Genomic DNA, 13,594 nt, shown 5'->3' on the forward strand with positions numbered 1-13,594 from the left:
ATTTTCCTAATAATTGAATACATAAAAAATTAGAGGAAAGTTGAACATGCAACTGAACGAGACCTATAAGCATAGTGTTCTCAAACATTGAAATGCACGTCAATAAAAATAAAAAAATAAAAAATTAAGGAATCACGGTGTCCATTCCGAAGATCTTTGAAAATTAAGAGAGTTTTTCTTATCTAACGACACAATTATAGTCTATACTAGTAAGAGTCAAACATAAGCAGATTTGCAATGTCAACAGTTTAAAATCATAAACCATTATTGCTAAGGAGAATTTAGGAAGCAGCAGCTCCGGCCGGCACCGCCACCAACCTTTTTCCATGGCACGGCATGCGGTGGTAGGTGAAGGTAGCTACGTGGTAAAGTAAAAACGACATCACGCTCTCCTCACCGTTACCAAACCACTGGGACCCCATCTCTCTCTCTCTCTCTCTCTCTCTCTCTCTCACCAACCGCACCTCAGCTGATCCCACCAATAGCAGCGAAAAAAGGACAGAGATGGGCTTCTCTAGCTCCGAGGCCAATTCTTCAATTTGTTGTTGAACATACTCGTACTTCTTGAGTATCATGATTGTCATGTACTCATGGGACAGTTACAAAATCGTCCCCATACAATTTGGGTCACTGCTGTTCTCTCAACCGTTAAATAAAAGTGTATGATTATTCTTATCGCAAAATCTGTCGCAACGAAGATGGTTAAGAGTACTAAGTGGGTAACGCCACAATATCCCTCTGCGTGTTGATAGATCATTTTCTATCTTATTTTGGACTTATTTCGATCATCGAACGCCATAATGTTGTAAAATTCACTGAGTAAGACAATCAAGTAAAATATCATATTGATAGGATATTGCTGATTGAAGTATATTTAACTTTGAAGAATAAGTTGGGTGTAATGAATTACAACTTGAAGATTTTTTTTTTTTCGTGTGTGGAGATTCATGTGATTCGATCAGTTATCGATATCCGATCAATATGATGCTCAAAAAAATGTTCTTCTTGACGAGATTTGTGAAATGAACAAGTTCCATTGTTAAAATGGACTTCAAATGATATCAAAAATAGATGAGAGGCTCTTCTAACTTTCTTATCTGGTACTTTTTTTGCTTTTTTTAATTTTGTTTTGTTCAGCTTTTCATTGTATTTTTTAGATTAATCATTCGTTTTAACGAGATCGAGAAATCAGAGAATTGTAAAACTGATACTCCTACTTAAAAAAAATTAATATAAAACCACACTTACCCTCTCAAAACAAGCTTTTTGTTATAAAATAAAATTCCATTTCTACCCCCACCAACTTCTTTTACCCTCTCAAAACACTTTTTTTAAAATCCTTTTGAAAACCAGCACCACCAACCCCCCACCTTCACCAACTCTCACTCATATATATCTAACATTGCATCTACACCTATTCAAGAATTCAATGAATTCATATCCACATTAATCTCACCAACAATTATTACCCATTTCCCCCATCCCCATAATAACTCATTAATTCCAAACCATTTCCAATCATCTCAAATTCCCCAACACAATCCCCACAGGCCATACCAATGGAACAGCTCACCAAACCACCACCACCACCACAACAAGATGACATCATTTTCCGATCAAAGCTCCCGGACATCTACATCCCCAACCACCTCCCCCTCCACTCCTACTGCTTCCAGAACATCTCCGACCACCGCTCCAAACCGTGCCTGATCAACGGCGCCACCGGCGAGACCCTCACCTACGCCGACGTCGAGCTCACCACCCGGCGAGTTGCCGCCGGCCTCCACGGCCTCGGCGGAATCGCACAGCGCGACACGATCATGCTCCTCCTCCCTAACTGCCCCGAGTTCGCCTTCTCCTTCCTCGCCGCCTCCTTCATCGGCGCCACCACCACCATGGCCAACCCCTTCTTCACCCCCGCCGAGGTCCTCAAGCAAGCCAAGGCCTCCCAGGCCAAACTCATCGTCACGCAAAGCTGCCACGTCGACAAGGTCCTGTCCTACGCGCTCGAAAACAACGTTAAGATCGCGTGCATCGACGTGCTGCCGCCTGCCGACGCGAAAAACGTTTTCCACTTCTCAGACCTGATTCGATCCGACGAGAACGAAATGCCGGAAGTTGACGTTGACCCGAACGAGGTTGTCGCCCTCCCCTACTCGTCCGGAACCACCGGGTTACCCAAAGGAGTTATGTTAACTCATAAAGGTATTTGCGAGTTGCAGAAGTAGAAGAGCAATTGCTTCTTTGTTTTCTATTGTACCGTTTTCATCTTTGCGTACTTACGACTAATGAAAACTCTCTTTCGCTGTTAAAAAAAAAAAAAAAAAGGGCTCGTGACGAGCGTGGCGCAGCAAGTGGACGGGGAGAATCCGAACCTGCACATGACGAGCGACGACGTGTTGATGTGCGTCTTGCCGATGTTCCACATCTACGCGTTGAACTCGATCCTCCTCTGCGGGCTGAGGGTGGGGGCGGCGATCGTGCTGGTGCAGAAGTTCGAGATCGGGTCGTTCCTGGGGGCGATGGAGAGGTACAAGGTGACGTACGGGCCGTTCGTGCCGCCAATCGTGTTGGCGATTGCCAAGTGCGAGAAGACGGATGACTATGACTTGTCGGCGGTGAGGATGGTGCAGTCGGGGGCGGCGCCGCTGGGGAAGGAGGTGGAGGAGGCGGTGAGGGCCAAGTTCCGGAATGCTACGCTTGGTCAGGTAAATACTCCTACTACGGCATTGAACGTTCTTTCCGTGTTTAGAATGCCAACTATGGTAAATGCCGTTAATCCGATTATTACGAGATCGTTTACTTCGTACTGTCTTCGCCTCAAGTAGTGTAATACTAGTACTTAAATTTGGTTTAGATATTTGGAAAATTCTAAATTGGGCTGACAATAATAAGTATGTAAATGTGTATTAAATTGTGCAAAAAATACGCAGAAATACGTGTTTTTTTATCTTCTAATGTACTTATCGTCAGCCTGGTGGGCTAACAATAGCAAAGACCCTAGATATTTTACCCATGTGCTTTGCTAGACCACCCGAGATCCTCCGTACCAAGAAATTAATATACCTCTCTGCACTGAGAAGGTTCATCTGTTGAATTGTATGAATTTTTTTATATTTTAAAATTTTTAGAATACAAAAATGGTAGGTAGGATAAATATAAGCCGAAAATGCACCGGTACAAGAGTACAGAGACTATCAATACAAATGATTTGATTTCTTGCTAGACAAGGGGTCGTAGTACACCAATGCAATGCATTACAGTAATGTATCTAATCTCGGTACACTTTATTAACATCTCATTATTGTAGTTAGTTTGAATCGTTAATTTGTAGAATTTAGTTGAACAGCTCATTGAGGGGAAAAAAAATTAAATTGATTGAAAGCATAAGCTCTTAGTTGGCCAACATTCGTTATATAGTATAAAAAAAGGAGGATCCGTATAATTCCAAAAATAAGTTTTTAGAGAAAAATTAAATTAAGGGGCTGGAACGTGACACTTCGAAATTAATGTAGACATTTTAGAAAACGCCAAATAAATTACACGTGTTCAATTAATGTAGGGTTTTTTTTATTATTAATTACGTGTGTTCGACAATTTCCAAAACCAATCATTTATGCTATAATACAAACCACTAAATTATGGAGTAAAACTAGTGTCGTTTCCTGAAAATTTGACTTCAGAATGCTCATCTAGAAAACGAGTGATTGTCTTCCTCCAAACCTTGATCTTTTTTAAGTGTGAGGAACAAAAATTCTACCAGGCCGATTGGTTTAGAATTTCCAATCTACCTCCAATACTAAAAGCCTATTTGCCTATTTGGGCAAACTTTTTAGACTTTTTTTTTGGCCGATTGATTGTTTTCTCTTAATCTTTACAAGGTTCGTATCAAATATTAGCATCATATGTTTCATCACAGTTGAAAAAGTTTGTATAAGGAGGAGGAGAAGATCCAAAAAAGTCAGAAAAAATCTAAATTTTGGATCTTTTTTTCTCGTGTTACATGAACTTCTTCTTTTTTTCAACTTTAGTCTCTGTTTTTATGCGTTTTTTATTCCTTTCGTCGAGACAAAAAATATAATAGTAAAACTCGACCGAAATCTTGCAAAGATTAGGAGAAAATAACCAAAAAAGACTGCCAAAAAAATCCCCAAAAAGTTTGTCCAATGAGATCTTCCTACAATTTGACGAACTTGGGTCCCAAATCCCCTAGTTTTCAAGTTCACCAATTCAAATCATGCCATAGCCTGTTTACTGACTGCAACCATATTTTGTTGTGGGGGGAACTACAGGGGTACGGAATGACAGAGGCGGGGCCAGTGTTGGCTTTGTGTTTGGCGTTTGCAAAGGAGCCATTTGAGGTTAAGTCAGGGGCTTGTGGGACTGTTATGAGGAACGCCGAGATGAAGATCGTCGACCCAGAAACAGGGGATTCTTTGCCTCGGAACCAACCGGGGGAGATTTGCATTCGAGGGGACCAAATCATGAAGGGTACGTTCCTTTTCTTTCGTTTTCCTCATTAATCATCGTTTCCTACCAGCAGAGTTACATACAGTTTCAATCACGTACGGGCAAATTTTGCGGTTGAAAAGTTATTGCCGGGTAATTGGGAAACAATAGGTGACCAACTTATTGTGCGTTCCGGCAATGACACATTTTTCTTTGGAAGTACCTAACAATTCTCTCTTCAGAAATCAAATCAAACCAAATAAATGAACATTACTGCTCTGGTTCACAAAGAGAGCAAATACTCTTCTACATATCAGCTTTCATTCCCCAGTATCAGTGGTAATAAAAACAAGTGAAGTGTATCAAAGAAAGGAGCATGATAAAAGATACTCCTATCATCTTTTGGAATAGGTGAAGTACACTAAAGAAAAGTACAGAAAGGGCTAGCCTAAGGAAGCATGCGTCGAACTAATTGCCCACCCAACGAAGTGGTCTAACTAACTATGGAAAATGCTTCAGGTTATCTAAATGATCCAGAGGCCACAGAGAGAACGATAGACAAAGACGGCTGGTTACACACTGGCGACATAGGCTACATTGATGATGATGATGAGCTCTTCATAGTCGATCGTTTGAAAGAATTAATCAAATACAAGGGATTCCAAGTAGCCCCAGCAGAACTTGAAGCCCTGCTGCTAAACCATCCAGAGATCTCAGACGCGGCTGTTGTTGGGTAAGTATATTTATATGCATTTATTTATTTATCTAGACATGTAGTTATGTGTATCATTAATGCTACAGATTCAGAAAATTTTACAGTGTCCAGAGTGAAACATGATAATACAACATTCATTCAAGTGGAACGTTGACCCTATTTGAAGATATGCCACTTGAAAATTTTCTAGCACTTATTCTTTTCTTATAGATGCACCATCTTTTACCCAAGGAGTTGAATCTTGATCAGCTCTAACCAAACGAATGCCTAATGATTCAGGATGAAAGATGAATCAGCAGGAGAGGTACCTGTAGCTTTTGTTGTGAAATCAAATGGGTCCATAATCACCGAGGAAGAAGTCAAGCAATATATCTCCAAACAGGTATACAGTCACACTTCAATTGTTCTCTTGATGTTGTTGCAAGTCTTGATTCAAACTGATACATATTTTAACCTCCAACGCTCTGCAGGTTGTTTTTTACAAGAGAATTAATAGAGTTTTCTTCAACGATGCCATTCCCAAAGCACCATCTGGCAAAATCTTGCGGAAGGACTTGCGAGCGAAATTAGCAGCTGGTCTTCCAAACTAGTTTCCGGCTCCAGGAGTCCCTGTAGCCTAAGAAGCCTGTTATAAATTAATTGTCAATTTGTGAAATGTTTGTACAATCTAATTTGAACACATGATGTGACATTATTTCGTTAATAACTGGCGTTATCAAGAAATATGCATCAAGGCACTCGTGTGTGTATGATGTTCACCAGAATGCCAGTGTACTAGATGAAACAAATCTTTTCACCACTGGAGTAAGGAAAGATGGTAAAAGCAGCAAAAATATCCTAAAACATATAAATAAGTTCCAATTGTTAAGACAGTGCAGGGATTTTCAATTAAGCTCCACCTGATATTTCAGTTCTACAAAAACCAAAATGTTTGACATGGTCCTGCACTCGGCAACATTTTTCTTAAAACCATTGAAAGCTTCAAACTGACTTTTAATACTCTACAAAGAACTGAAGGTAGGAAAGCATTTTTATAAAAGGGTAGAATGCTATGAAACTTGAAGGATTAACGTACTTTAAAAGCTGATTTCCCAAGGGGTTTGGTAGGAAGTAAGAGAGATTAAAACTTAAGTTTCAACCACGGATAGCACAGTGCGGCATATTAGTCGAACCAAGGAATGGCATTTCTTGTTTGGAAAACCTAGCGGAGCTCATTCCAGAGAAAGTGGATTGAATTAGAAGCAAAATCGCGACAACAACTTGAAATGAATGACAATGACCCATAAACCAAAAGAATAACCAAGAAACACGAACAACTAGCAACACCATCATCTCCAACCACCATTACCGATGCAATAAGAAGGAAGAGCACCATAGGTTCAAAGGAGCCAATTTCTAGAAAATTCACCAACACCCATCTAATTCAACACATTCCGACAGAAATGCAACAAAAATACCATCACAAATACCAGTCCCAAGTTCTCAACATCCAACAAATAATCAATCACAGAGAGTCAAACACTCAAACTTAATAAAAGAACTGCTATTCCGAAAAAGAAAAAAGTAAGCTCCTGAGTTGATATAGTTGAAGTTCAGAGACTAACTTGAGCAGCCTTGAGGTTTGCAATAACTAATATATAACAATTTATTGGGGATGGAACAAAGAAAGAAGCAACCAAGAAGAGAGGACGTCCAGGATTTGTTCTCAAATCCAAACAAAAGATAACTTGAAGAAGATAGTCATTATGAAACATGAAGAGATAGTCCTTAGAAACGAAAAGGCGGGTAGTGGTTCTACCTCTTCCCAAACTGAACCTAGCTCCCTGCGTGCGCTTGCTTTGAAACTAAATATTACCACAATAAGGTTCTCTTACATTATTTTCAACAAACAACATTTGGATTAGTCAAGGGAAAGAAAATTATTTATACAGCAATATTGCCATGCATCACCCCAAGGGGTTGTTATCTAGGACCTGAAAAATACTCTCTTTTGTAAACCAACTTTAGGTATCCTCGCATTTCAGGGCTCTTGTCATTATCATATATTCTAGTTACAGCATGCTGCCTACTCCATGAGCACTACTACTGCTAGTACAATAACTAAGAAAATAACTGCTCATAAGAAATGTTGGAGTTCTCTCTGATAGTGTCTTAGCTTCTTTTATATACCTACAACCTATGCATGGACTTATGAGCATTTCTATTTAGACAAGACTTTATCAAGATGGAGGAGGGAATCAAAGCCCCTGTTCTACTAGGCTATTGCCATAACTTAAGCAACCCCATGGCTAGAAGTGCCTTTCAGTTGCATCCCATACTAGATATATAGTAAGTGTTGCCATTGTTTTCTGGTTTGTGTCGCAAAAAAAAAGATCAAGTTTGGAATAAACGGAATACATAAAAAGCATTTCGACAAGCCAAATACATGGAAAATGTTCCTCAAAGGCACAAGGGGTTTCATGGACTCTCCTAAAATGTGTTTTAGGTGAACAGAAATCATGTCAGATCTAGATTAGAAGTTCTGTTTCAGGTGTCCAGCAATGTGGCACTTATGGCCAAAACGGGTTCTAACGAGCCATCTACATCCAAATTCACTATAGTTTGACACTCTTTAAGACCCATATGTACCAAAATGAACTTACAACATATACACTAGATTTTCTCTCATAGGATTGAAGAGAACAAAGAAGGGGCCATAATTGGGGAAAAGAAGGTAAGGTATTGAACTAAAAGCAAAAGAATTTCTTACTATTTATCAACTAATAAGTTAAATTGATTGTGTGAATCCAATGGAGTGAATAACATGAAAATGACTTCAATTGGCACTTTAACAATGACATAGGAAAGATATACTTTTCTTTCTGTCCAATGACTCCAAAAGGCCACAAGGTAATAACGGGCAAGGTTTTAGACAATGGTTAATCGGCAATGTCATCTCAACGAACAGCGTGTCCTACACAAGGTCCAATCCATGTACATGAATACCTTTGTTCCCGTTTAATTTTAGCCGCATAATCCACTAAAGAGATACTCCTATTTTTGTGCAATCCTGCAACTGAAATTATGCGGCACAAAAATTCCGTTACCGGTGCTGTCCTAAACATGTAAATATACATCAAAATCCCGAGAGAAACAACGATAAACGGCGAGAGTATGAATCGAAAATCACAAAACTTATGAACATTAACTTTCAGGAGGAAAAACCCCAAGCAAAAGCGTCCTTAACTCTATTTCGATGCTTCTACTCAAACGCACCAATATATTTAGGAATCGAAACGATGAGAAGGAAACACGCCATTGAATATACAAGTATGGAAGATCACCCCGCCAAAAGCACTCGAAAAACGCATTCAGTTCATTTATCACGAATCAAATTACTACATTCAGTACACCGAACCAATTGTGAGGAATGAAGTGAAATTGGGTACCTGCAAAATGGCAGAACAGAACTCTGCTTGAAACCCTAGAATCTGAAATCCAGCAGAAAATTGGGAGGAGGAGAACGGATCAGGTGCACCCGCAGGGAGGGGCTATAACGGGGAAAGAAGAAGAATCCCGGGGGTATTATGGTAATCTGAGGTTGAGGTGTAGGGGCAAAAAGGTCAAAACAATTTAGACCATTTCTCGATTTGTGCATGTCATCCTTGCGCAATAATCATGTTAATCTTCTCTGTATCGTTCCAATTTTATCGGATGCCACCAAAGGGACAATCATCGCTTGCCTCGACGCGGGTTTATAAACGCTTCTCTCTCTACCTATGTAGGCGATGTGGGACAGAAGTACAGTCTCCAACTGTGTTTGTCACATCACAGGTCAGGTCTCTCTTCTCTACTTCTGCATGTTAACAAAACGAGTTGTCTAGCATTTAAGCAACAAAAATGTTACTCATATAACAACTCAAACACAATACTAAATATAATTTCTCATATATATGTGGGCTCCACACATAATAGTGTCTGTGGAGCCCACATATATGTGAGTGGTTGTGTGAGTTGTTGTATGAGTAACATTGTCCTTTAAGCAAAGGCACGAGGGAGAGACCCTTCCAAGTGAAGTTGGTTGTTTTATTCATTCTTCACTGTGGAGGAAGAAGTTCAAGCTATACGGGAGACGAATTTGAATTTTCTATTAACCAACATGCTAATCCTCCGTTGATATATACAATATTGGCAACAACAACAACAACAAAAAAGAAGCAAAGGCATGAGTTGCTGAGGTAACCAACGCTATTCGAATTTGAGTTCGTGTTTGCCTTAAAAGCTTAGTCGAAGTTGATTTATTATATTAAAATATCAACTTTGGACACTTTTTTTTTAAGCACATTGAGGTTCAACCTTGAAAGACAACCTTCCATAGAGCTTCTAAAATGGTGTCGCTTCCATCTTAATGCGCTCTTGCACTTTCAACTAGGGAACTTGACAGGAGCCTACTTCCATTGTGATTGTGATGAGAGCACACTCCTTTATGAATATAGGAGTTTTTGTACCATTATAGTATAGAAAAAGTCTGGATTTATTATCACTTGATTTTCTGATTTTGCTTTGTCTTCTATTTTACTTTCAAATTTCAATATACTATTAGAATTCTGAGGCCCTATTCCATAATTCATTTTAAGTACTTATTTTTTAAGAAGGTAATTTGAAGCTCAAAAATAAAATGTTTATACAAATAATTTTTCTAGCAATATGAATTTTGTTTGATAGATCTCATTGAGATCATTTAAATGGTACAAAAAAAATTTAAAAATATTTTTTATTTACATTATTTTTTAGTTTAAAATGTGAAATAAATACTTATTTTTTAAAAAGGATTGCAGAACGGGCTCTCAGTGGGTCATGGACTTGCGACATTTGGGGGCCGAATCGTGCAAATTTATTTTACAGTATTGTCTATTCTTTGTCTGTGCTAATTTGTAGTTAAACTTATGCTTTTTTGATTGAGTTTTTAATTAGTTGGGTTCTCTATCTCCTCACTTTTTTTTTTATCAATCGATAGAAGAGATTATTTTACATTAGATATGAAGTACGGAGTACAAGCCCGAGATATTAAAGCATCCACAATGTGATGATCAAAAGTGAATAATCAAAATTAGCCACGTCAACTTTTGATTATTCATTTAGAGGGTTGCTAAAATTAGCAATGTGAAGTCCCACATTGTTACTTTTGATTATTCAAATGCCCAAATTTGATTATTGATTAGAAAGTTGTTAACTTTGATTATTACAATGTAAGAGCATCCATAGTGGAATAATCAAAAGTTGTCACATCATCTTTTGGTTATCCATTTAAGGGGTTGCTAAGGTTAGCAATGTCGAAATCCACAATGGTACAATCAAGATTGAACAACCAAAACCTGCCGCATCAACTTTTTAACTTATAAAAATCTAGAAATTGTGACATAGAAAATAATTTTTTTATAAATAGTTTTCAAACTAAGAAAAATAGGTTATTAGAAAAAGAGAAAATAGTTTTTTGAAAACTTTGAATAAAAAAAAAATAGTTTTCGGGAAAAAATTTTAAAAAAAACAATTTTTGAATGGAAAAAGTTTTTTTTTTTTCAAAAGAACAGTTTTTGAAAAAAAGTTCAAAAAAAAAAAACTGTTTCGAAATAAAACTGTTTAAATTTTTTTTGGGAAAAACATTTTTAATAAAAAAACTGTTTTTGCAAAAAAATAAAAACTGTTTTTAAAAGTATTTTTGTTATAAACATGTTGAAAATGGAAAAAGGAAGGTTTTTGTGTAATGATGATGTACTTGATTGAGAAAATGTGAAGACAATCAAATTTGATTATTGGCAAAAGGTTGATAGCTTTGATTATTCAAGGGCCAAAATTTGATGAGTTGCTAAGATGTTTTTAAGTTTGGTTATTCCAATGTGAGTTTTTTTTGAGCAAATGTTGCTAATCTTATAAACCTTTTTATTTTGATTATACCACTGTAGATGCTCTAAGCACTTTTTAAGCACACATTGCTAACTTTAGCAATCTTTTAATTTTGATTATTACATTATGAATGCTCTTACATTATATCATTTATAAGAGTTCGCGAAAATAACTAAGTGCAACATTATCATTCCCTGAGATGTTTGATTGACACTATATATCCTTCCTTTTTTTTGGTAAATCGGGACTTGCATTAACTGAAGGAGTCCCCTCTTCAATTTATAGAGAATTGGAGGATCCTCCAATTCTAATTCAATGGTCAGTATCATCCTAGTCTCTAACTCCAAAGCTCATATAGTATTATACGGACACCCAATTACTACTCATATATTCCCCAATTACATAAATATCCCCCGTTAAACCAGCCTCTGAAAGGATTTTTTTTTATATATATGGTTGATGAGGATTTTTTTCCCACTAATAATATATAGGCTATAATTCATGAGGATTTTTTTACTAATGTTATATAAGTAATTTTTTTTCCTTTCAGCATGGTTTTTTTTTTTTGATATTATGTAGCTCATAAGAATTTTTTTTTGCTAATACTAGTGTATTTCCACGTTTTTCGTACGATGTTGCATGCTGATTGTAGTTGTTTTTTTATGTAAACAGGTTGAAATTACTTGGGGCCACTGGCGGTTTTGCCCGATCATTACTTTCACGACTTCAGAATTAGTTGAGGTGCGCACAAGTTGACCCGAGCATCCGGCTATAAATAAAATTATAAAGTAGCTAATAACTATAAGTTGCACGTGAAACATACTGACATAGAGTCATTAATTGTGGAGTTTCACTGCAACAAGATAATTCAAAAAAACATAAGATAACCGAAATGGCGAAACATGAGCTATATATATATATATATCAGGGCGGTTCCGGGGACACTTAAAAAAACACTCCAAAATCTTAATCTCATAGTTCCCGATCAAATTTTGATGATCCAAGCCGCTCAATGTGTTCAGAACGTGATTTTAAGGGGGCCCGCGAGAAACTGGCAAAAAAACTAACTGGGAAGGGCTTGATTTGAGCAGTTTTTTATTGGACCGTTCAATAAAGTTCAATAAAAAACTGTTCGGATGAAGCCATTCCCGGTCTTTTTTTTTACTGATTTCTCGCTGGCACCCTTAAAATCACGTTCTGATTACATTGAGCGGCCCGGATCATCAAAATTCGATCTGGAACTATGAAGTGTTTTTTTAAGTGTCCCCGGAACCGCCCCGTATATATATATATAAAATCTTTAAGAGTAGGTTTAACGGGAGGGAAGACGCTTATGTAATTGAAAAATATTTGTGGAGTAATTGGGTACCCGTGAAATGCCAAATGAGCTTTGGGGCTGGAGTTACTAGGGTAATCTTGACCATTGAATTAGAATTGAAGGATCCTCCAATTCCTTATGAATTGGAGAGGAGCCGGACTCTAACTGAAGCCGATAAAATGGAAACTTGCATTTACTTAAACTAAAATGGTATTTCCCTGAGATATTTTTTCCAATAACGTCTGCATGAAAGTAAATTACTAACAATACATAAAAGAATACATATAAAGATAGATATGCATCTGTAGCACTGATATTGGAGCATCATTCGCAAAGGCATATCAGCGCATTGAGTGATATTCAGGCTATCTCTAATTGCCCACATTTTCGCCATTAGCTCGAACTAGCTTCTATATTGCGGCGAAAGCCACCCCGCCATGACACTACTTTGATGCTTAGCAGCATTAATAGAGTCTAATGATTGTGTTTAGGTGATAGTGACATGAGTTCTTTTGAATATCTAAAATGATTTTCACACTCTCCTTGTTAAAGACAGGGAGTGCATTTGGATAAAAAGGGAAGTGTGAAAATCAATTCCCAAAATGAACTTCGAGCTGTTAAACTCTCCTATATTTGGATGACTGAAATCTTAAATAGGAATAAAAATGTTATTATTAGAAATCAAATTCCTCTGATTACTAGGAATTAAATTCCTAGGAATATAATAATTGAAGCAATTTCATCTCGGTGTTTTGTATTGATTTAGTAATCTAAAACAATTATTTTAGAAATTCATCAAAGTCAATATTACTGTGGGGTAAGGGAAAGATCGAATTTCCACTCAATTTAGAAATGTGATTTCTGATTGAATGTGTCATCGGGAATCACATTCCTATTATCTTCCAAACACGGGGATTGTGAAAGTATGACAACACATTCTTATTATTGTCACTTCCAAACGTTGGAATCATGGAAGTATGATCACATTTTCATTCCTCCTCAATATTTTATGTCATTCAAAGCTGAGTTTTAATAATGAATGTTATTTCGTTAAAAAAGAAGAAGCATACATAAACGATTGGTACATATCACATTTGCACAAATCCAACAACACCCATCTCATATACATGTGAGGCCCATCACTTACGTGTGGACCTCTCTTAAAATACATGTGGTGTGTATGTAGCATTGGATCCGGAGATCCTATAGTGAGCAAGTTATTATAGGAG

General features: G+C 37.3%; 2 protein-coding genes, 1 long non-coding RNA gene and 1 other non-coding gene across 5 annotated transcripts in view; 2 read left to right on the plus strand and 2 right to left on the minus strand.

Annotated features, from left to right (window-relative positions):
* LOC131335283 (ABC transporter I family member 17) overlaps positions 1–13,594 on the plus strand; it is an 81,784-nt gene that overhangs the window by 29,471 nt on the left and 38,719 nt on the right. The gene's annotated exons all lie outside the window — the stretch shown is intronic.
* On the plus strand, positions 1,414–5,887 carry LOC131335288 (4-coumarate--CoA ligase 2-like). The gene is made up of 6 exons (XM_058370592.1): positions 1,414–2,205; positions 2,329–2,708; positions 4,293–4,491; positions 4,969–5,182; positions 5,444–5,546; positions 5,635–5,887. The coding sequence occupies exons 1-6, from the start codon at positions 1,560–1,562 to the stop codon at positions 5,752–5,754; spliced, it is 1,662 nt and encodes a 553-aa protein (XP_058226575.1). The 5' UTR covers positions 1,414–1,559; the 3' UTR covers positions 5,755–5,887.
* Positions 5,227–8,873, minus strand: LOC131335293 (uncharacterized). Its single transcript, XR_009202488.1, has 2 exons — positions 8,593–8,873; positions 5,227–5,789 (listed from the first exon to the last, which is right to left on the minus strand). It is a non-coding gene; the product is annotated as an uncharacterized LOC131335293 (long non-coding RNA).
* On the minus strand, positions 8,771–8,873 carry LOC131299308 (U6 spliceosomal RNA). Its single transcript, XR_009190693.1, has one exon. It is a non-coding gene; the product is annotated as a U6 spliceosomal RNA (small nuclear RNA).

The sequence above is a fragment of the Rhododendron vialii genome, chromosome 8a (genome assembly GCF_030253575.1).
Source record: "Rhododendron vialii isolate Sample 1 chromosome 8a, ASM3025357v1".
Lineage (NCBI taxonomy): Eukaryota > Viridiplantae > Streptophyta > Magnoliopsida > Ericales > Ericaceae > Rhododendron > Rhododendron vialii.